The sequence below is a fragment of the Amblyraja radiata genome, chromosome 11 (genome assembly GCF_010909765.2).
Source record: "Amblyraja radiata isolate CabotCenter1 chromosome 11, sAmbRad1.1.pri, whole genome shotgun sequence".
NCBI classification, from domain to species: domain Eukaryota; kingdom Metazoa; phylum Chordata; class Chondrichthyes; order Rajiformes; family Rajidae; genus Amblyraja; species Amblyraja radiata.
The window spans coordinates 14,014,694-14,039,384 of record NC_045966.1 but is presented as its reverse complement, the minus strand read 5'-3'; the positions used below and the strand labels follow the sequence as shown (position 1 = coordinate 14,039,384).

Sequence of the window (24,691 nt, the reverse complement as noted above, 5' to 3'; positions counted from 1 at the left end):
TTTACACATCAAGTTCTTGTCAGAACAAAACTTTAATTTACAAACTTGTTTAAAATACATTGGTTCAGGAATTTTAAAGGTGGATAGCTTGCCTCAAAGACTTAAAATAATTACACATCAGTTAATTCTTTAAAAAAAAAAGATTTCTGTGGAAGGAAGTGCACAAAACCAATCGATTCCAATCTCATGAGATACCAATCACTGAGTCCTACAATAATATTTTATATCAAGATTCATTTTTTTGAGCTAAAATTACGTATGTATAATTAAAAATACTTCATCAACAGAGATCTCTCTCTAAACATGAAAATGTACAAGTAGTTTTACTGCCAAAGTGAAAAATAAACAGCATGAAGGTTGTACTCATGACAAGCTGTGATATTTAATGTATGAATGGATCAATTTAAAGCTCTTGTGGTATTATTGATGGAATAATTAACTCTAATACAACAAAAATATTATAAGTTTTGCCATCCCATTGAAGTCACAATGAATGATTGGGGTCACCCTATCCGTTCAGATTTAGGGCTCAAATGCTGTACGAATATACTATTTGGAATGTTACTTGTATTTGATGATGAAATGAAGATCTAAATTTGTTTAAAATGTATTGATGTTTTTTCCCCTTTGAGAAGGATTTGGAACTATAAACACATCGGATAAAAGTATAAATATCAACAACTCACTTTCAATGAACTAATTCATTCTGAAGATTAATAACAGCACAGCACCACCATAAAACAAGTTCAATTCTCAACTGATTTACCTGCGTTTGACTGTTTAAGCCAATTGAATAGAACAATTACAATTTAAGATTTCTACATTGCTACTGATGTGGAATTTCCTTTTAAATACAAGGATAATTTCACCCTAGATGCCATTGAAATATTTTGTGAACACTGTATTGCAAGATAAACAATAACCAGATTTTTTAAAAACTCTAGCGTTGAAACCATTTTACACCCATACCACTCAGAAAATGAATGTGTTTAGGCACAGATATGCAAATAATTCTCAGTTACCCGTGTATGCCAAAGCCCATGGTAAGAGTATGCAAAAGACTCGCACACTACAAAGATGAACGCAGTCACAAAGAAAATTGGGTTGGCAAGAGAAGAATGAGAAAATAAGCACTGTTGCATTCAATTTGAAAGAGCATCACTAAATCTTGGCAGATTATCCTTGAGCCTGGCTTCCTTCCTATGCTTTCAATGGGTCTAAATAAAAGACAGCAGGACAGCATTTACAAATGTTAAATGGCACACAATATATACATATTGTATGTGCAGCCATGTTTGCTTATTCTGCCAAATATGTCAAAAATTTGTGCAAAGAGAATACTCATTCTGTAGTAAAATGTCTGTTAAAAATGTCAAGAGTTGATAAAATATCCCAGCCGAGGTCAGTGCTGTTTGCTGTTGGTTTCTTCTTCAGATGTGCCAGCTGTCCCATTATGGTTGTTAGTTAAACCTGATCCAAGACCATATAAATGTCCACAGTACTTTGTATCATCAATGTTGTCTTCAAAAAATAACTGAAAAATAAAGTACAAGCAATTAGGATGCGCATGTAACAACCACCAATACAAGGGATTTATAATGAAGTACTGTACGTCTCCACTGGGTTGGTATTGCTCAGGAACAATGGCATTGTGCAAACCACCTTGCAGAACTCATTAGCCTTGCCCCAGAAAGCAAGGTCAGCTAATAGGCTTAACATTATACCAAATCAGCACACTGCTTTTAACTTGCAAGGGGTATCAGAAGGTAGACGTAAAAAGTTGGAGTAACTCAGCGGGATAGGCAGCGTCTCTGGAGAGAACGTTTCGGGTCAAGACCCCTCTTCAGAAATCAGGTATCCGAAATTAGGTCAAACCTTGGGTATACTAGTATAGTTTAGTTTAGAGATACAGCGCGAAAACAGGCCCTTCGGCCCACAGAGTCCACGTCGACCAACGCTATCCTACACGTACAAGGACACTTTACAATTATGCTTTGCCAATCAGCTTACAAACCTGTACATCTTTGGAGTGGGGGAGGAATAAGGAGATCCCAGAGAAAACCCACACAGGTCACGGGGAGAACGTACAAACCGTGTACAGACAAGCACCTGTAGTCAGGATCAAAACCGGGTCTCTGGCGCTGTGCGGCAGCAACTTTACTGCTGTGCCACCGTAGAGCCCTAGAATTATCAGGTCTCTCACTTAGATCCAAATTAAATATTTAGCAGAACAACTTGATGATCTTAAAAAACAAAATAACATGCACTGTAACTCCTGAGTTTCGTTGAAATCAGTCCAATTTGTTTGTCCAAACACATTTGCTAAATTGCTGAGATCAAACTATTAACAAGAGTTCCAAATAAACACAACAGCTAATAGACATGACCCTTGAAGTCAGTGCTTGTTCAATCATCATTTATAAAAAAGAATCTGTCCCAACATAGTTACATATAGATGGTTTTACATCGTGCCCTCCATAATGTTTGGGCCAAAGACCCATCATTTATTTATTTGCCTCTGTACTCCATAATTTTGAGATTTGTAATAGGAAAAAAAATCACATGCGGTTAAAGTATACATTGGCAGATTTTATTAAAGGCCATTTTTTATACATTTTGGCTTCACTATGTAGAAATTAAAGCCGTGTTTATACATAGTCCCCCCATTTCAGGGCACCATAATGTTTTGGGCACGTGGCTTCACAGGCATTTGTAATTGCTCAGGTGTGTTTAAATGCCTCCTTAATGCAGGTATAAGAGAGCTCTCAGCACCTAGTCTTTCCACCAGTCTTCCCATCACCGTTGGAGACTTTTATTGCTGTTTATCAAAATGAGGACCAAAGTTGTGCCAATGACAGTCAAAGAAGCCATTATGAGATTGAGACACAAGAATAAATGTGTTGGAGACATCAGCCAAACCTTAGGCTTACCAAAAACTGTTTGGGACATCATTAAGAAGAGAGCACTGGTGAGCTTACTAATCGCTAAAGGACTGGGAGGCCAAGGAAGACCTCCACCACTGATGACAGAAGAATTTTCCCAAAAATAAAGAAAAATCCCCAAACACCTATCCGACAGATCAGAAACACTCTTCAGGAGTCAGGTGTGGATTTGTGGTTGACCACTGCCCACAGAAGACTTCAGGAACAGAGATACAGAGGCTGCACTGCAGGATGCAAACCACTGGTTAGCTGCAAAAATGGATGGCCAGGTAACAGTTTGCCAAGTACTTAAAAGAGCAACCACAGTTCTGGAAAAATATCTCGTGGACGGATGAGACGAAGATTAACTTATATCAGAGTGATGGCAAGAGCAAAGTATGGAGGAGAGAAGGAACTGCCCAAGATCCAAAACATACCACCTCATCTGTGAAACACGGTGGTGGGGGTGTTATGGCCTGGGCATGAATGACTGCTGAAGGTACTGGCTCACTTATCTTTATTGATGATACAACTGCTGATGGTAGTAGCACAATCATTCTGAAATGTATAGACACATCCTATCAGCTCAAGTTCAAACAAATGCCTCAAAACTCATTGGCTGACAGCTCACTCTATAGCAAGACAATGATCCCAAATTGTACTTCCGGTGGTGCTGGTGCCAGCAGCCTCCACCTTCAGCCCGGTATCTTTTTGTTTTTTGTTTTTTTAGTTATGTTAAAGTGTGTTTTTTATGTTTTTTTAAATGTCTTTATGTGGGGGAAGAGGGCACGGTAAGGGGGATACCGTCCTTCAGTCGCTTCCTGGAGAGGACGCGACTATTATTCGAGTCGCGTCCTCACCCCCCCAGCGGCCTACCTACTGGATTGGCACGGCCTTTCCTGCTGGGATCGATCAGAGCTCCAGCAGCGGCGGGACAGCGCTGAAACATCGCGGGGCTGGCGATGCCGTCTGGAGCCCGGAGTGCTGGACCTGCTGCACCGACATCATGGAGCTGTGGTTCGCGGAGCTCCCAACGCGGGCGGCGCTGATCAACAACGCGGGGTCCTGCGACTCCGCCCGGCTCGGCCTGCGGACTCGGGAGCTGAGGACTCCGGCTGCGGGAGGCGGCTGATCAGGATGTCCGGGCCGCTGAGGAGGATGTTCACCGTCGGGGATCGGCGTCGGCATTCCACCAGCCCGGCATGAGGGCCTGAACATCGGGCTGCCCGGTGCGGCGACTGCGGGTACTCGGAAGGCCCAGACCACGGATGAACATCTGGGAAGATCGGAGGGGAGGCTGGCTGGACTATGGTGCCTTCCTCACCTTGGTGCCACTGTGTTATGTTGTGTCGTGGACTTTCTGTGTTTGTGCTTTTCTTTTTTTAATTCAATTTTATTTTTAATATGTTTTATTATTTATTATTTATTTATTTTTATGATACTGCCTGTAAGGAAAATTCATTTTGTTGTCTCTAATTGAGACAATGACAATAAATTTGAATACAATACAATAAAACATACTGCAAAAGCAACAAAGGAATTTTTCAAAGCTAAAAAATTGTCAATTCTTGAGTGGCCAAGTCAATCACCTGATCTGAACACAATTAAGCATGCCTCTTATATGCTGAAGAGAAAACTGAAGGGGACTAGCCCCCAAATCAAGCATAAGCAAAAGATGGCAGAGCATCACCAGAGAAGACACCCAGCAACTGGTGATGTCCAGGAATCACAGACTTCAAGCAGTCATTGCATGCAAAGGATATGCAACAAAATACCAAACATGGCTACTTTCAGTCACATTACATTGCTGTGTCCCAAACATTATGGTGCCCTGAAGTGGGGGGACTATGTATAAACACTGCTGTAATTTCTACATGGTGAAATGGCCTTTATTAAAATCTGGCAATATGCACTTTAACCACATGTGATATTTTTAATTTTACAAATCTCAAATTGTGGAAGCAAATAAATAAATGATGGGTCTTTGTCCCAAACATTATGGAGGGCATTGTATATGATCCTGGTAGTCCCAATTCCCTTTCATCTATCCATATTTAGTTTTGCTGTCAGATCCTATTGCACTCCCTTTTGAATACCACAATGAAACCTGCCTTCAAAACTAGCATGACATTGGTAGCGTAGAAGATTGTTCATATTTCATTTTGGTAACTAGGTGAGGGGGAAGAATAAAAAAGGAAAAAAAAAAAATCACACTGAAACCTTCTGAATAATGAAGGGCAAAATACACAAATCTACTCTCTCACTATCTAAGAGAACATTAAGGATGTGCGCTTGATATTGGATACAATATTCGGGAATTCTAGCCACGAAATTGGAAAAAACAGAAAAAATATTTTAAAAGTGGGGACATTTTTTTAAATCTTAAATCTTCAACCTGTGGATATTTTTTCTTGACATGTAGAAGTTTGAACAATCTTTACAGAAGATTCTCATAATGGAAGTCCATTCATACCTCCCTCATTCTGAAGAAAGCCATGCCCGTCAGAAGGGAGTCTGAGCCTGCCTGGTGCTGTCGTCCAATTCGCTCCAGCTCAAGCTGTTCAGCAACTTCTTGGAGACCACCCTGTGGAGAAATCCATTATAAAATGGCTGCAGAATTCAGACTGAATGCCTCAGAAGCAATTCAACAACTTTGGCTTAGAAAACAGTTCACACAGGTGGAAACAGATGTTATCAGTCAACCTGAACCATCCACCAATAACTAGAGAGCAGTCCTGAGCTACTCTCTACATCATTGGAAACCCTCGGACTATCTTTGATCGGACTTATCTTGCACAAACTGTTTTTCCCTTTGTCATGTATATCTGTACCCCCGTGGACTGGCTCGATTTAATGGCATCTATTGTCTTATCCGCTGACTGGTGTGCACACAACAAATGCTTTCACTAACCACCTCTGTATACATGACAATAAACTAAACGAAACAGTCCTACAAATGATTTTGTTCAAAAGGAACTGCAGATGCTGAATATCGAAGGTACACAAAATTGCTGGGGAAACTCAGCGTGTGCAGCAGCAATTATAGGAGCGAAGGAAATAGGCGACGTTTCGGGCCGAAACCCTTCTTCAGACGGGTTTCGGCCCGAAACGTCGCCTCTTTCCTTCGCTCCATCGATGCTGCCTGCACCAGCTGAGTTTCCCCAGCAATTTTTGTGTACCTACAATTATTTTCCTGGCCTGGTGCAACAAACTAGGAGGCGGGGGAAGATCTTTGCAATAGTAACTGACTCATGATTTTAATGTAAAAATGGGAAGAGCATTCTTGCACCTGAAAATACGCGAAACCACTGCGAAATCTATCGCTATGCACAACGAGATTGGTCTTAAACAGGATTGGTCTGAAACAAGATTGGTCTTAAACGGTCTTATTGTATGTGGCAAATCTTTAACAATTTAGAAATCTTAAGAAATGGTCAAGAAATTTAGCTGATGGAAATAACATCAGCCAAATTATCCATCTCATTGTGACATACAAACATGTACAATATAGACACTAATCTTATTTTGAAAACCTACACATGCTTAATGACTAGATCCCCGAGAATTGTTGAATGTAACAGCCAACACAACCAGAAAACATGCAATTTATGTGCAGCTTCAAACGAATACCTTCATGAATTGGAGATTTAAGAGACTGCAGTTGTTGGAATCTTAAACAAAAAAAAAAAAAAAGCTGCTGGAGGAACAAGCAGCTTCTGTGGAGTGAAATGGACATGTGACATTTTGGGTCAGGACCCTTCAGACATAGACCATCCATTTCCCACCACCAGTGCTGCTTGACCAGCTGAGTACCTCCAGTTGTTTGATCTTTACCTTCAGGTTTTTGCAGCTCTTCATCAGATACTTCACATCATAGATTGCTGGAAAGAACAAATGGAGGATGTCAAAGAATTCTTGCTCCTCTTCAGGTAGTCGGGAGTGGGTTAGAAGTTTAATCAAGTAGCCAAAGTCATAACCACTGCAGCAAACACAATTTTTAGATGTAATGAAACAATCAGAACATAATTCAAATTTAATAACAGTCCTTTTCCTTACAACAAGGACAGGGATACTGAGTTGGATGATCAGCCATGATCATATTGAATGGCGGTGCAGGCTCGAAGGGCCGAATGGCCTACTCCTGCACCTAATTTCTATGTTTCTATGTAACAAAATGAAAAGTTTAAAAATTTTATACATATTTGTTCACAAAACAATCATAATAATTATCTTTATGTTATCGTTCAATGAAGTTGATTGAAAGACGCCGAATGAAAACAGGCTCTTCAGCGCACACCGACCACCTGCTTACACTAGTTCCCACGTTCGCACCCACTCCCTACACTGGCAGTAATTTACAGAGGCCAATTAACCTGTAAACCTGCACGTTTGGGATGTAGGAGAAAAATAAGGCATCCAGAGGAAATCGACTGTCACAGGGAGAACGGCAAACTCCACAGACACAGCATCCACGGTCTGGATCGAATTTGGGTCTCTGGTGCTGTGAGGCAGCAGCTCCAACAGCTTTGACATTGGGTCGCCCTCAGAGATCTGCGATGCAAGGTTCACTTTACTGGCTCCTCGACATTTTCTCCAAAAGCAATGCATAAACCCATAGCCGAAGAGAGGGTCATGGCTACTATTGCTTTTCTTCAAATATCAAATAACAAGTTAGAAAAGCAGGATGCATTCAAGGAGCAACCAATCTTGACTCAGTGCTTCAAACAAAGCAATTTGTGTCCCTATTTGGCCTGATAGTTGCTATCTTAGCCTGCTACGTAGCCTCAGACCCATTCCAATCTACAAGGTAACAGTAGCTTGCTGACTGGCCATGGTTGATGCAGTTATTTTAAAAAGGTTTCATAATAAAAGATATTCAATCATCAAAATAGATAAGAATTTAAAACTAAGAACAAAAATTAATAGTGTAAAGTGCAAATAAATTATTGAAAGCACTAAAGTAAAATGTCAAGCAGTTTACTTCTTTCAGGAGGACAATTGACTTCACAAACAAATGAAAGGGGTGGTAAGAGTGTGGGTGCGGATGACTATTCTTACGCTAGCCTTTCCTGATGGAAAGCAGAGGCCTCATCAGTGGTGGAGATGGATCAAAGGCGTATCCGGACCCTCGCAAATGATGCACGTTCCACCATAAGCTCAAAAAAAAGAGCTGGCAGGCAAATATGCTGGCATCGCCAAACAGGAGTCAAGGCACAAACACCTGATAGCTGACAAGACCCAGACAATTCAAGCCATCATGATATAGGAAGCACAGGAGAAAGTGCAACAAGAATTTGCAAGTGAGCAACAGGAACTGCAACGGCACATGGCCTGCAAGTTCATTATTGGACCGAGTTTTAATTAGCTTAGCTCAGATGGGGGCAGCATAGGGAATGCTGCAATTGGCTGAATCAAATTGTAGATTCCCAGACAGAGAGACAAGTTCTACACAGATTCTGTTTTAACTGCATGGCGCCCAACCCAGGCAACTATTTGTGAGCTAGCCACAGACGCAGATCTACAAACTTATATTACAACTGCTATTCCTACAGCCCTTATCATGTATCTGTACGCTGTAAATGGTTCGATTGTAATCATGTATTGTCTTTCTGCTGACTGGATAGCATGCAACAAAAGCTTTTCACTGTACCTCGGAACACGTGACAATACACTAAACTGGTGTTTCCAAACAGTTATCAATATATGACATTAGGATGTCATGGAGTCTCAATGCATAAACTGCTTGCTTTGATATGAAAATTGTCTTTTTCTTATGAATCGATCGAAGGAATTTAGTATATTTATGAAAACTTTTATACAAGCACAAACAAAAAGGCATAACTGTGTAAAAGCAAACATGGGGTTAACTTCTAATCATTTTTCTTATCCTCATAAAATATAGCAAAGTTTCAAGCCAGATTAAGTGTGGTGAATTATCTTAAATTATATTATATTAATTATATTAAAGGCACAACACGATGGGGGGGTCACATGTTGAATTCTAGCTGAGCATTGTCAGAAGATAGACTGGGGGGGGGGGGGGCACCGAAAGAGTGAAATAATCACTCCAATATACAAATCCAATATCCCATCTTAACTTTAATTATTAACACCAACCTGTGAAACGAAAGCCACTTAACATTATCGCAAAGCACAACCCCAGATGTCATAAGCAGCTCTGCAAAGTAAGAGGTTTCAATGCCTTCTTCTTCATGTTTTTTGAATTGGAGCCCAGAAGTTCTCAGCAAATCTATCGAGTCTTGAGAGTACATATCCTCCCTTTAAAACAAAAGGGTGTTTTTAAATTGTGTTCTTTCCCTCCTATTGCGAGCATGTAAAATTATCATTGGCATTTGATGTAACAAATCGGCAAAGCTCAATGGAAATGCAAGTTTGTTCCCCAAATAAAATAACTTACCCCTTTAAGGTCACAAGATTAAAGAAAAAAAAATCATTAACAAAAGTAATGCATTATAGACAAGAATTTTGAAGCTGGATCACTTTGAAACAAATGAAACGCAATCCAGTTAAAGTCCACATGGGTACTCGCAATGATTCAGAAGTTGACCTGGTCTATAAGTAATTACACAGATCAACATGGCACCACGTAAGTTACATCTGTCACATGTTAATTAGCCTCAACTATGGCAGTGCTCAGATGCTGCAATTCAATTACCAAGGGGAAGGGAGGATTGAAATATTGCTTCTGACCATTACCCCAGGATTGCAAGAATCTCTGGGATGGGACAAAAGAAGTAATGTCGCAGTAGCTTGTTGGATATTGGCCACGGAGAGCCTGCAGCAATAAAATCAATCCCCAGCAAAATGCTAAGCTTTCATGAGTGGGAGGTAAAGGTAGAAAATGCTGAGTTGGCAAAGTCAATGGCACTCACGTGAGGTTGAATTTAAAGTTGAACTGCCAGGTGGAGGTCCCAGGAGGATATTGGTTTTTCTCATTCATGAATGTCAAGCCTAGCTGGATGATTTTAAGCAAGTCCACGTTACATCGTAGGAGTTGATACTGGTAATCTACAGTGCTACGAAATTCTCCAATGGGTCTTACCACAACACCAGGAAACTCTGTGTCCTATGAAAACAAAACAAAAACAACATATTGAACCAAATACAAATTAGACCAAATACTGGAAATCTGAGGAAAAACAGAATGCCAAAAACACTTAGGTCGTAGCACATGTGGAAAGAGAAACAGAGTCAACATTTCAGGATATGCCCCTTCTGTGGTTTGGTGCTTAAGCAGTAAAGATGATCCAGAAAGGAGCATCAGCAGTGAACAGCATGGATAATGCTCAAACAATAAGAAAATGATTGTCAGCTACTCAGGAAGGCAAAAAAGTTAACTAGAAATGTCAGTTCCCTAAAGATGCTTAGAGTGTACGAAGGAACTGCAGATGTTGTTTTACACTGAACATAAGACACAAAACGCTGAAGTAACTCAGCAGGTCAGGCAGCATCTCCGGAGAAAAGGAATAGATGGCATTTCAGGTCGAGATCCTTCTTCAGACTCCAAATGTCACTAATTCCTTTTCTCCAGAGATGCAGCCTGAGCCACTGAGTTACTCCAGCACTTTATGTTTATTTTCCCTAAAGATGCTACCTATCCTGTTTAGCAGTTCCAGTGTTTTCTGTTTGTTTAAATTTCTCGCATCTACTGGCTGTGCACCTCGGACCCCTTCACTCTCGCCACAGAAAGACACTCAATTTTGCTCCAATTCTTCTACTTATATAAATGGTTCCACTTTGTTATTTTCTTAGTTAGTCTTTTGGCAGTGATTTTGTTGATTTAAAGCCTGCTACAACGATTTGAGCAAACATTTGAGACTAACAATGCAATTTAGAACTGTTGGAAATGCCATCTTTCAAGTGAAATGGGTCCCAGTCCACAATCTCATAAAATAATCCAGAGGGACCTTTCCCACTGTTCTGAACAAAATGTATTCCTCAGCCAATACCTGAAATTGAAAGATACAGCATGGAAACAGGCCCTTCTGTGCGAGTTCACATTGATCATCCATCATCGATTCACACAAATTCCACATTATCCCACTTTCTCATCCACTCTCTAAGGGCAATCTACCGAGGCTAATTAACCCACAAACACACAAGTCTTTGGGATGTGGGAGGAAACCCATGTGGTCAGAGAGAACGTGCAAACTCCACAGATAGCAGCTGAGGTCAGGGTCGAACTTTGAGGTGACCTCTACCAGCTGTGCCACTGTTTCATTCCCTAGGATTCTAAATTGGTTTCCTTTATACCCCATTTCCAGAAGGATATCAACAGTGAACTACATTCACATGGTTCAAAAAAACTTACCATAGCTATATAGTTGTATTTCTGAATAATTAGACGAATACGTCTCATCTCTTCTTCCAGGTTATTTGCCCATACCTCACGGATTATCTGACTGTGGTCTTCTTCTGCAGCTGGCATTTTGAATAGATTGCCAAAATGGGCTAACGTGGTCTGTAAAAAAAAGATGCAGTTTGAAACCAAACTCCAAATTTCCCTTTACATTTTTAAGATATTCTGGAACAATAGTTAATTAAAAAAAACAAACCACATAGCATATAGCGTGCTAGAGGACTCAATATTTTTACATGGCACCCTGCTTTAAACTTTTTCCCCACTTCAGATCGCTATTGTCTGTGGTTATTGTTATATTAACATTTAAAAGGCACCTTTCACAATTTCTGGACATCCCAAAGTGCTTTTCAGATAATTAAATAGTGTTGGAACACAGGGCAGATTTATAGTGTGGGAAATACAAGTCGGATTTACCAAATAACAGTGTAATGATCAGAGTAAATCTACAATATTTACTAGGAGACTGTCTTTATTAATCAACCAAAGGTCAACCCAATCCAGTACAATACACCATGTTACTGTGAAACTACTATTTAAATAGTTGTCTTTCCAAAGCCTTTTTGGTGATAGTTCATTCTCTTGGTGATAGAATTTTGCTTCATCACTTCCCTCATGCTATCCTTTCGAGCCCACAACCATCCTCCAGGTGATAGATATTTTGCTTCTGTCAGCGAAAAATGCAAAATCAATATTGGTTAGACATCAGAATTAACCCTTTTCCCTCCTCACTCTTATTGTCCATTGGGATCCTAAAGTCCTCCGAGAGAACAGGTGGTTTACTGAAGGCAAGACGTCGTCCAGAAACACGCCACTTCTGATAATGCATCACTTCCTGCACTAAACGCAAGTCCTGATTTATATGTGATTATACACACACACACACATACAAAGCTTGAATGAAGGCAAATGCATATTCCAGACTCAGACACGAAAGGGCCGCCCACGGGGCCACAGTTGATACAAAGTGTTCAAGAAACGGCTTGCATGTGCGTGGTCTAAAAGATGTTCCAAGATCTTCAATTGTATACAAAATAATGACCCATGCAAGCAAGGAGACATTTTAGCGCAGAACTAATCAAGTCCAGTAATTATGATTCCTGTTCCAATCATGTATTTTCTAAAGCAAATTTCTTGGTGGATCATCATGCATGTAAGCAAGCAAACAGTGATGCTGCAGGGTCTTTCCTTAAAACACAATGTTGCCATCCAGGATGTTAAGCTGATGCACGGTTAAGGGCAGGATCCGGAACAGCAGCAACATTAGGCCCAAATATAAAAGCAGTTGCTTCCAATGAATGAGCAGGGTTGCTGGCGAGCGAGCGTCCGGCCCATCCGCGCTGCCCACGGAGATAGGTGGGAATGTTTACGACGCCGGTCCATCGGCCGGTCCGCTCGGATCCGTCCTCGGGAGAACAATGCAGCGTGTTCCCTCCCCCCCCCGCTGGAAACAATGTAACCCCCACACGTCGCTTACCGGCTGATTCTCAGAGCGGGTGGAAGGGGCGCCGGCAGATTCTCTCGCTCATTCCCCGCGACTCCGGCAGCGTCCCGGTAATCAGCGGCGGCCACTACGCGCATGCGCGGGAAGGGCGGGGCCACGCCAGAGTAAACACGTCAATCATTCAGCAAAACACAAAGTGCTGGAGCAACTCAGAGACAAGGAGCAGCAGAAAAGTAGTAGGGAGGAACTGCAGATGCTGGTTTACACCGAAGAGAGACACAAACATGCTGGAGTAACTCAGTGGGACAGGCAGCATCTCTGAAGAGCAGGAATGGGTGACGTTTCGCGTCGAGACCCGAAACGTTGCCTATTTCCTTCGCTCCATAGATGCTGCTGCACCCGCTGAGTTTCTCCAGCATTTTTGTGTACCTTCTTCAGACTTGTCAGGGAAAAGGGAATCGAGGGGTATAGACAATGATGTGGAGAGATAAAGAACAATGAATGAAAGATATGCAAAAAAGTAACGGTGATAAAGGAACCTTAAATTCTCTAATTTTCTGCTGCTCCATGTTTGTTGGGTGAAAATAAGGAGCAACAGAAAAGTAGTAGGAAGGAACTGCAGATGCTGGTTTGATTGATTGATAGACTTTATTAATCCCCTTATTCAGGGGAAATTCTGATGTCCTTGCAGCACACTAATAAAAATACAACACAGTATTCATGAAGAAATTCAACACCAAAACATAAAAACATCCCCCCACAGTGATTCCCACTGTGGGGGAAGGCACAAAGTCCAGTCCCCATCCTCTTGTCCACCCATAGTCGGGCCTATTGAGGCCTCCACAGTCGCCGCCACGACGCCCGATGTTCTCGCCGGGTGATGGTACTCCGGCATCGGGAGAACCCCCAGCGGCTTGGGGTGCCAGGAACGGCCGCCTTCCCACCGGAGCCTGCGGCTTCCAAGCCAACAGACCACGCCAGACGGAGCTCCGCTCACTGGTGATCTCGGCGAGATGTAAGTTCAACGTCGCAGCTGGCCGCTCCGCAGAACCGCGGCTCCACGATGTTTTCCTCGGCGGTACCAAGCATACTGGAGTCCCAGCGCGGCGACCCAGGAAAGGCATCGCCCGCTCCACGACAGCGCTCCAGCGCTGCGCCGCCGCCAAAGCCGATGTTCTGCGCCGCCGCCAACGCCGACGTTCTGGCCAGGTCCCCTCAGGGAAACGTCGCTCCAGGACTCGCTGGTAGGCCGCGAGGACAGGTCGAAGACGCTGCTCGGAGGAAGGCAACCCCTCCAACCAGGTAGGGACTTAGAAAAGCAGTTTCTCCCTTCCCCCCCACCACCACCCACACATAAAAGATTTAGACCCCCTGACTGTACACTTAACAAACTAAAAATAATAAAAAAGAAGGGAAAAAAACGGACAGCTGCAGGACAGGCAGCCGTTCAAGACAGCGCCTCCTCCGTTTGCATCGAAGATAAGACACAAAAATGCTAGAGTAACAGGCAACATCTCTGGAGAAAAGTAGGATACCTTGAGGATGTATTTGGCAGTGGAGCTCTGAATTCACATTTCAGTCTTCTCTCTTTATACCCTTTTGACTCATTTTCATCCCTAGCAATTGCCCACCCATCTAGGAAACAATCCCCCCTCCCATCCTCACCTATATCCACTATCACTTGGAAGGCTTTGTCCTGCCCCACCTCTTTCCCAACTTTCTCCCCTCTACTACAATCAATCTGAAACAGGGTCCCGACCCAAAACATCACCTATCCATGTCCTCCAGTGATGCTGCTCTACCCGCTGACATATTCCAGCATTTTTAGTCAAGCATTGTGCTTGACTAACTAAGTAGGTCAGGCAGCATCTCTGACCAAGGATGTTTCGGGTCGTGACCCTTTTTCAGAAAATCATTCAGCAATGACAGTTCAGGTTAATCAAAATGATAGGTGGTAGACAAAAGTGCTGGAGAAACTCAACGGGTGCGGCAGCATCTATGGAGCGAAGGAAATAGGCAACGTTAAAATAATCAGTCTGAAGAAGGGTTTCGGCCCGAAACGTCACCTATTTCCTTCGCTCCATAGATGCTGCTGCACCCGCTGAGTTTCTCCAGCATTTTGTGTTCCTAACGTTAAAATAACATTGTTTTTAGTATTACCATTCAATATTACTCCATCTTGATAATTTGAACCATCAGTACAACAAATATGTAGCATAATTTTCACTGATAAAATAACATCTCTGTTGTAAGCCTCAATAAAACTGCTCTGCTTCAATTCCACCAATATAGATTCAGAGACTCCAACATTAGCTTCTCTTCCCGAAGGCATGTTCCTTGTGCTATGGTTTGAGGCACACCTGGAATTTGGATCATATGATATTTTGCAAATATGATTGCATTTGTATTATAACAGTTGGAATTGTCTTTGCTTGTGCCAAGAGACAGGTGACCACTCATGAGCAGTTGAGTAAGAGAGAATGAAAGCACAACAATGGGATCCTGAAATTAGCAGGAGGAGATACTGAAATAGGTAGAACTTTTATATCACCAATAGCTAATGACACTGATAATAGACAATAGGTGCATGAGTAGGCCATTTGGCCCTTCGAGCCAGCACCGCCATTCAATGTGATCATGGCTGATCATCCCCAATCAGTACCCCGTTTCTGCCTTCTCCCCATATCCCCTGACACCACTATTTTTAAGAGCCCTATCTAGTTCTCTCTTGAAAGCATCCACCGCCCTCTGAGGCAGAGAATTCCACAGACTCGCCACTCTCTGTGAGAAAAAGTGTTTCCTCGTCTCCGTTCCAAAAGGCTTACGCCTTATTCTTAAACTGTGGCCCCTGGTTCTGGACTCCCCCAACATCGGGAACATGTTTCCTTCCTCTAGTGTGTCCAAGCCCTTAACAATCTTATATTTGTTATATTGTACTGATTATTATGGTTTTGGATTTATCTTATAATCAAAAGCAGTACAATGCAATAATTGCAGCTGTTGATAATGGATAGAATACCCTGCTAGTTTTTCAATGATTAATTATACTCCTTTAATCTGCTAATATTAAAACAGAAACATTTAGAACCCCTCCCCCCCTCCTAAAACACTCAGATCCACCATTTATAACACTTTCAATAATAACAATCTTTCTCTTTATCTCCTTAGTGTTGACTAAAGCTTTGTGTATGCAAAAAATTCTGAACTAAAGCATTAGTCAATTTAAAACAATATAGAAAGTCAAAAAATTGTACATACAGAATTCACACATGTTGAAATCTTGAGCAAAAAACAGCGCTGGAGGGACTCAGCAGGCCAGGCAGCATCTGTGGAGGAAAAAGAACAGACAACGTTTCGGGTCACCACCTGGCCTGCTGAGTCCTCCAGTACTTTGTATTTTGCATTGTACAAACACTATTAATTTGATATGAATGTATACATAAAGTGAATTCATTATTATGGATCCAGAACAAAAGTTTGACTATTTTCAAACAATTATCGGTTCGGCGTAAGTTTATTTCTTCCTCATTTGACCCTCCTATATCACTGTACATCTAAAATCTCTACACCCTCTGTCTCAATAATCACCACCAAATCCACAAAACACACGTAACTGTAACCCTTCAGGCTGTCTTTACCCTGTAAAATTCTATCTCTTCCAAACTCATTCTGAATATCCTCCTTAACAAATTCCAAGTTTATAAAGCTTTGATTAGGTCACATTTGGAGTATTGTGTGCAGTTCCGGTCACCCCATTGCAGCAAGGATGTGGAGATTTTGGAGGCACGTAAAAGAGGTTTACCATTATGCTTCCTAGATTAGAGGAAATCATAAATTAATACCAATATCAGCTACAGGGAGAGGGTGGATAAACTAGGATTGTTTTATTTGCAGCGGGATAGACTGAGGGGCGACCTGATAGGAGTTATAATATTATAGAGGCAAATTCGGTAGACAGTGAAAATATGTTTTCCTATAGAGGAAATGAGAAATACCATTGGGCATATATTTAAAGCGATAGGGGGAATGTTTAAAGGAGTCAAGTCTTTCATTGTCATATGTACTGAAAATGGAACTATTAAATTCTCACTTGCCGCAGCATAACAGGTTTGTAAAAAACAGTACTCAGAACACAATAAACAAAAAAAAGTTCAATAAATTACAAAAAACATATTAGTGCAAAATGCCTGAATGCTTTTGTTTGTAGTTTTCAAAAGCCTGATGGATGTTGAGGAGCTGTTCCTGAACCTGAACTGGTTTTCAGACTTCTCTACCTTCCTGGCCAGGGTGATGTGAGTCCTTGATGATGATGGCTGACTTTTTGAGGCAGCACCTCCTATAGATCCCTTCCATGGTGGAGAGGTCAGTACCTGTGATGGACCAGGCATTGTCCACTACTTTTTGCAATCTCCTTAATTCTTAGGCAGTCGTGTTCTTATTGTCCAATGCAAAGTGGCGAGCCAGCGAGATCACCTCTCCCGTTGATCTCCTGTGGTAGTAGGCAAATTGTAGAGTGTTCTCAGGTTCTTGCTGAGGTAGGAGTTGATATGTGCCATAACCAACCTCTCAAAGCACTTCGTCACCACAGGCTTTAGTGCCACCGTTCAGTCACTGAGGCATGTCACCTTACTCTTCTTGGGCGCTGGTATTATTGATATCCTTCTAAAATAAGTGAAGTTTGTATTTAATCTATGAACCACTGTTGTATAATGTTAGTACCTCCACCAATGTAAAGCACTTTGTGCTATATAAATAAAAGTGATGACTTGACTTGACTTGAAAATAGGTGGGAATCTCAACCCTCAGTAATGAGAGGCTAAAGACCTCTGCAAAAACTATAGCCAGTTGGTCCGCGCCGGTTTTGAGAGTGTAACCAGGTACACCATCAGGTCCAGACGCTTTCTGAGGGTTCACCCACTTGAGGGATCTTCTAACATTGGCCTTGGAAACTGAGATTGCAATGCCAATGGGGGCAATGGGGTCCCGAGAAGTCACATCAGTGTGCTCCATTTCAAAGCGTGCTCAATTGCATTGAGCTTATCCGTGAGTGATGCCTTGCTGTCGTTTGAGCTGCCACCTGGTTTTGCTTTGTAGTAAGTGATGGTGTGTAAGCCCTGCCACAGCTGCCGAATGTCTGTCTCTTCCTTCAATTTAGAGCTTAGGTTTCTTCACTTTTTTGATGACCTTATCGAGGTCGTACCTGGAATTCCTGTATGAATCTGTGTCGCCAGACTTGAATGCCTGCGATCTGGTCCTCAGAAGATTTTCGGACCTCCTGGTTCATCTAAGTCTCCTGGTTTGCGAACACGCGAATGGTTTAGGAATACACTCCTCCACATATTTCCATATTCATTCAGATCCGCTGCTGTCCTTGAATATCACCCAGACTCCAAGCAATTCTGGAGACTTTTCTCTACCTCCCCATACCACCTTTATGCAGTCTTCACTGCTGGAGCTGCGCTCTTCAGTTGCTGCCTATATGCAGGAAGAAGAAACACCGGCAGATGGTCTGATTTCCTAAAACGAGGGCGAGGGATGGAGTGATAAGCAACTTCAATGGTGGAAAAGCAGTGGTTGAGAATGTTTGATCTTCTGGTGCTGCAGGACACCTGCTGGTGGTAGATTGGAAGTGACTTCTTCAACCTGGCTTTGTTGAAGTCCACAGCTATGATGGGAAAGGTGTCAAGGTACGCCATCTGGTGTTAGTTGCCGCTCCTCCAGTGCTAAACAAATGTGTGTCTGGGGCGGCATGTAGACGGCGGGTGTGTGTGGGATTTGTTTTACACAGAGAGTGAAAGGTGACTGAAATATGCTGCCAGGGGTGGTGGAAGCAATTATGATGGTAGCTTTTAAGAGGGTTTTAGAGGGCATATGATTATATAAGGAATGGGGGGGGGGGGGGGGGAATACTTCATTGTGTACCTGAACTCTTTCTCTGTAATTTGTAACATTATAATGCTGTAATATTATATTCTGCACTTGATATTTTTCTCTTTGTGCTTGCGTATGGTATGATTTAATTTGACTGGATGTTTCACTTTAGCTCGGTACACATAACAATAATAGACTAATACCGCTATGGATCATGTGCAGCTTTGTTTAATTTAGCATCATGTTTGGCACATACATCATAGGGCCGATGGGCCTAGTCCTGTTTGTCCTAGTCCTACCCTGGTCCTGTTCTTTTTCTCTCTGGTTGTCCTTGTCAATAACCCTAACTTCCACTTCAGCACAAATGTTGTACAACATCCCCTGGAAAACAGATAATGGACCATGAGCTTGTACCTTTCAACCATCACATATTTCAAGTGCTGCAGATCGAAGACCCTTTGTCAGAAATAAGTCCTCAACCTAAAATATTTTAATGAATAATTGAATGAAAGATACTTTATTATCACAGTAAAATTCTATTTTGCATACCAAATGCAAAGTATGCAAATAGTCGTATAGGGCGTCAAAGTTACAAAATGGTCATGGTAGTGCCAACGCCCTCCCCCCCATCCCTACGCTGGGACCTTCTTTGTTCTCGGCGTTCCTCCTATGCAGGGTCCCTCTTTACTCTCTCGATGGTGGTGTCCTCAACCGATCTCTGGCACTCACTGTGGGTCTTTGTTGTTTCTCTATCCATTGATGCAGCCCAACATGCTGAGTATTTTCAGCATTTTCTGATTTTATTTCAGATTTCCATATGAGGAAGGGTCTCGACCTGAAACGTCACCTATTCCTTTTCTCACGAGATGTTGCCTGACCCGCTGAGTTACTCCAGTGTTTCGTGTCCGTCTCCAACATTTGCAGTTGTTTTGATTTTCATATTTCCGATGCTGTCAGAACCAGCAATTTCCAATTTTTAGCTTGTTGCTGATTTTACTTCTTTGGGGGATCTGAGCATAGCTAGTCAGCATTATTATACATCTCTAAATTTCCTTCAAAAGGATGAACTACCTTTGTACAACTGCTACAGTGCTCTGGTGAAACATAGAAACAGAGAAAATAGGTGCAGGAGTAGGCCATCAATATGATCATGGCTGATCATCCAACTGGTGAAGGTAGTCCCAGTGCAAATGGAAAGGGAATTCCAGGATTTAGATCTAGTAATAATGAAGGACTGGCAATATGTATCCTGCCAAGTCAGCATATTGTGTGAGTTGCACAAAGAGAAATCTGAATGCGCCAACTTCATATGCACCAGCTACCCTGCCCTTCTTGATGGCAGAGCTTTTAGGTTTGGGAGGTGCTTTTGAGTATCGAGAGGGAGTAGCTGTAGAGCCTTCTGTAGATGGTACAAACTGCAAGCACTTTGAGATGGTGGTGGATGGAATGAATATTTAGGTGCTCAATAGGGTCACTGGATGTTATTGCAATTCTTGGGAGTTTTTGGTGCTGAACTCATCCGGGCAATTGGAGTGCATTCCATCTTGTGCCGAGAAGTTCCTGGAAAGCCGTGGGACATTGGGAGGTCACTTGCTGCAAGACATCTAGCATCTAATTTCTTGTAACTGGAATCTTCTCTAATAACTTCTAATAACTCTATATCTTCTCTAATAAAGTCCACAAAAGTCCAGGTAATATAGTAACTTGCCAGGTTTAAAATATCAAAATAGCAGAGCAATGGCTGTTTGAATTTATTCCTGATAAATGTTAAGTGACACATTTGGGAGGTCATTCACAATGAATATTAGCCCAAGGATAGATTGATGAACAGAGGGATCTTGATGTTCAAGTTCAAAGATCCCTGAAGGTGGCATCACTGGTAGATTGGGTGGTAAAGAAGATACATGTGATGGGACATAAAATATAAGAGCACATAAGTTATATAATAGCTTTAGATGACCACATCAGAATCCTCTGAACAATTTTGATAGTTCTTGTAAAGGATTGGTGTGGGGAGGCTGAAAAGGAGATTTGCCAAGGTGTTGGTGGGTGAAAGATCTAATTGAAGCTTTTGCTGTAGGATGAATATACTTTTCTTAGGAAGGAAGACGAGAAAAACACTGAAGATTCAAGAATCATTTAGAAGTGCAATAAATTAATATTGTAGAAAAGAATTATGTCTCATACGATCGTAAATTATTCTGGTTAAAAGTAAGAACCTTGGCTACTGTGGTGGAAATGTCAGTTCACTTCACTTTCATGAGAAGAATATTCTACCTTTGGCAAAATTGATTTGCTGGTGGATAAAAACAAAACTATTTAATGAACGATAATTCAGGTGTTGTGGAGAGAAGTTGCGTTCCTAGAAACAATTTTCCGTAACTCATCTGCACGTGTCATGAAACATGTGTTGATAAAAAAATGTTTATTTATTTAGTTTTTCTTACACATAAATTCGGTGCCAGCAAATTTTATTCAGTATATTGAATTTTTGAGTGGTGATTATGAATTCTGTAAGGGTGAATTTCCATTACACAAACAGCCGTAATGCAGGGTGTTGCATGTAGATGTTTCCACAGATTTTGAAACAATTGACATAATGAATTTCTCATATCCAATTTGTACCAGAAACACAGTACTGTGTTTGCAAGCCTGTTGTGCTGCTGCAAGTAAGAATTTCTTTGTTTCGCTTTTGACAATGACAATAAAATACTCTTGACTCTTGAAATAGGATGTTGATATTGATAAGTATTATTTCACGAGCCCAAAAGATTCACATATCGCACGCATGACAGGCACAAATAATCTAATGTAATATAATTCCTCTGATATGAGATAATTTAATATTTATGTCCATTCAGAGATTTAAATTTGGATTTTAAATTTAGACTGAGGGATTTCAGGTGAGACTTGAAACAAATTTGTGGTTGCTAAAGTTGAAGAGAATCCAAAAGTCATAATTCAAAAGATGTGCAGTTCAGCCGTCTCTGGTGCTCTTCCAATTTTCATATTTGAATCAGTATAATTAAATACAATGACCAGGTCATGAACACAACGGTGCTTGGTCTGCACAAACATATTGCTGCATTTCCTACATTACACTTCAAAACTATTTATTTTACTGTAAAATGCTTTAGTGTCTATGATTATGCCTTTTTTAATATTCCCTTCTAAACTCTTGTTTGTCCAAATTAAAATTCAGAATACTTTTCATGATTGACTGTTCTTTGTAGTGCCAATATTTGTTAATGCATTTCCCTGTAATGCTTGCGTCCTGCAGAGATGCATCTTTGTACATGCTAAAAAGTAACAACAATGGTAATAATAATGGTCAAGTGTTTCCTCACAAGCCTGTCATTAAGTTAATAATGCCAGCCTCTTTAAATAGTCAAAGTTTAGTGAAAATAAATATTGATGATGTCATCAAAATAGACTGTATAACTTGTTTACAAGGACAACCAGACATTTAAAAAAAATGATATATAATCAAGGACATTAAAAATTGTGATTAGCTAATTGGAAAAATTATGAGTTTGTTCTACCTGGGGAAAAGCCGATGAAAGTTTTCTATTTCTTCTAAAGCTCAAAACACATTTTTAATATTCCAAAATAGTGCCTGATTTGAATCTTTGATTTGATTTACACCGTGATTTGGAAGATGCATTATATTTTTCACTGAATCACATTAGGAAATTGAAGTCTTTGTCCAACCTTCACATTTCCAAAGTACTTTTGATGTTTAGCATTGCTTTGGTGATCATGGCTCAATATTTTAAGGAGAGTATCTGATACTAAATTTCAAAAATTGTATAGTTCAAGTGGACTTGCATAGTTTATAATCATTAATCTGCCGGTCCTGTCTGATTTATCCTTCCCTTTAAGCTTCACTACACTGGTACGTCCTTCAGAAGTTAAGCATTACGATGCATAGGATCCCTGGGGTGGCTTGATAGTTTAAAACGAGAACTGGCTTACGCATAAAAGAGTGGTGGAAGGGTATTCTTTTGGCTAGAGGTCTGTGACCAGTGGTGTTCCACAGGGAACAGTGCTGGTACCTCTGTTGTTTGTGATATATATAAGTAACTTGGACAAAAATATAGATGTGTTGGTTAATGGAATTGTGGACCTTGAAGGCTATAAAAGGATACAGCAGTCTATAGATTAGTTACAGGTATATGTGACAAATTGGCATATGGAGTTTAACCTGGGCAAGTGTGAGATGTTACAAAGATGTCAAATGTAAGGGGAAAGTATAGAGTAAATAGCAGAACCCTTAGCAGCATTGATGTACTCCTGAAAGTAGCAACACAATTGGATATAGTGGGATAGCAAATATATGATAAGTGCTAAGTGACATATTCACCTTTGCCTTCATTAGTCAGGGCATTGAGAATAAGAGCCAGGAGGTCATGTTGCAGCTTTACAGGACTTTGGTTAATCTGCATTTGGAGTCCTGTTTGCAGTTCTGGTCTCCTTATTATGGGAAAGAAGTGGAAACTATGGAGAGGGTGCAGAAATATTTTCCAGAATGTTGCCTGGATAAGAGGGTACTAACTATAAGGAGATGTTGGATGAACTTGAATTGTTTTCTCTGGAACGTCGGAGGCCGAGGGGAGTGCTGATAGACATTTTATACACATAACTGGAATCTAATCCAACCTCAACGATCTAAATACAAAGAAATATCAACATAGTGTAAGTGAATTAACACGTTTAAGCTCCATTTTAATTATAGCAAAGCTATATCCTCAAGGGCGCTGACCTGAAACCCTGCCTATCCATTTTCCCCACAGATGCTGCATGACACACAGTTACTCCAGCACTGTGTTTTACTCAAGATTTCAGCATCTGTAGTTCCTTGGTTCTCCAATAAAATTCATCAATCAGTTTATCCAGTTGCATTTTCCTCTCCAAAGCTTTCAATGTATTTTTGCCTCAAGCATGGTGCTAAAACAGAAGGCAGCACTCCAGACAAGGTTCCACTGAAGGATAACTTGTGATAAAGTTTCTTTAGTTTTCCAGAGATATTCTATAGAACCAGTCATTTGTATAAAGATACCCATTTACTAATGTGCCTCCGGTCATTTAGTGCCTATTTACTTTTGCGAAGATATTGTCGTATCACTTTGCATTTCAGACATTTACATCTTTTATTTCAGATTTCAAAGTTATTGCAATATATTGCTAATGAGTTTTTAAAATATATAAAACTGCCTATCAATCCCTGAGCAAAATATAAACATCGAGAAAAACTCGGCAGGCCTTATGGAGGGAAATGGACAGAAGACATTGCGGATTGGGCCCTTCTTCAAATTCCAGTCTTCTGTCCCATATATTCTCACATATGCTGCCTGGACCATTAAATTCCTCCAGTAGTTTGTTTCTGCTCACAGCTTCTGCATCTACAATCTCTTGTGATATCCACCCCTGCATTCCAAGTTTACAACGTCAAACAACCGCTTCAACCCAAAATATCAACTAATTTTCTTTCCACAAAAGGCTGTGGAGCTTAAGTTAATGGATATTTTTAAGGCAGATATAGATAGATTCTTGATTAGTCATGGGTTAAGAGGGAAAGAAAGATCAGCCATGATTGAATGGCAGAGTAGACTTGATGGGCTCTGCATGGCCTAATTCTACTCCTATACTTATGAAATGCTGCCCAAAGGTGCTGCCTGCACTGCTGAATTCTGCCAGCATTTTTATTTTCATTCATCAAAAGCTTTAAATTTTCCTCGATGGACCATTCTTATTTCTACTGATGGTCTGGGCAATACGCAGAAGATTGTACACTAGCCATCTTTCCCTCCAACCTCCACCCAGTCACAGGGACTGATTCAAAAACTGCCAAATTCCTACTAAAAAACAACTTTTATTTCAGATTTTCCATGTGGAAATAAGATTTTAGAGTAAACTTTAGGTCACTGAGACTCCCAGCCCTAGGGGATGACAATTTTTATTTGGTTATGTGCCACACTCAAGTTCTCTCACACACACACAGGAGGCTCCCTTTGCTCCCACCTGACTGCGCTTACCCTCCGCCATCTTGCCGTCCAGACACCCCACCACGTGACC

The 24,691-nt window shown here is 41.1% G+C and overlaps 1 protein-coding gene across 4 annotated transcripts; it reads right to left on the bottom strand.

The window, feature by feature from the left end:
* On the bottom strand, nucleotides 1-24,670 carry cnot8 (CCR4-NOT transcription complex subunit 8). Of its 4 annotated transcripts, none has more exons than XM_033029367.1 (7): nucleotides 24,652-24,670; nucleotides 11,254-11,403; nucleotides 9,815-10,008; nucleotides 9,039-9,200; nucleotides 6,756-6,900; nucleotides 5,395-5,505; nucleotides 1-1,534 (listed from the first exon to the last, which is right to left on the bottom strand). In XM_033029367.1, exons 2-7 carry the CDS (start codon nucleotides 11,368-11,370, stop codon nucleotides 1,403-1,405), a joined length of 861 nt encoding a protein of 286 aa, XP_032885258.1. In that variant the 5' UTR covers nucleotides 11,371-11,403; nucleotides 24,652-24,670; the 3' UTR covers nucleotides 1-1,402. The 4 variants fall into 4 exon arrangements, with proteins under 4 accessions (XP_032885258.1, XP_032885259.1, XP_032885256.1 ...); XM_033029368.1 differs by lacking the exon at nucleotides 24,652-24,670 and adding an exon at nucleotides 16,004-16,065; XM_033029365.1 differs by lacking the exon at nucleotides 24,652-24,670 and adding an exon at nucleotides 12,779-12,879.
* Between the last annotated feature and the right edge of the window lie 21 nt (nucleotides 24,671-24,691).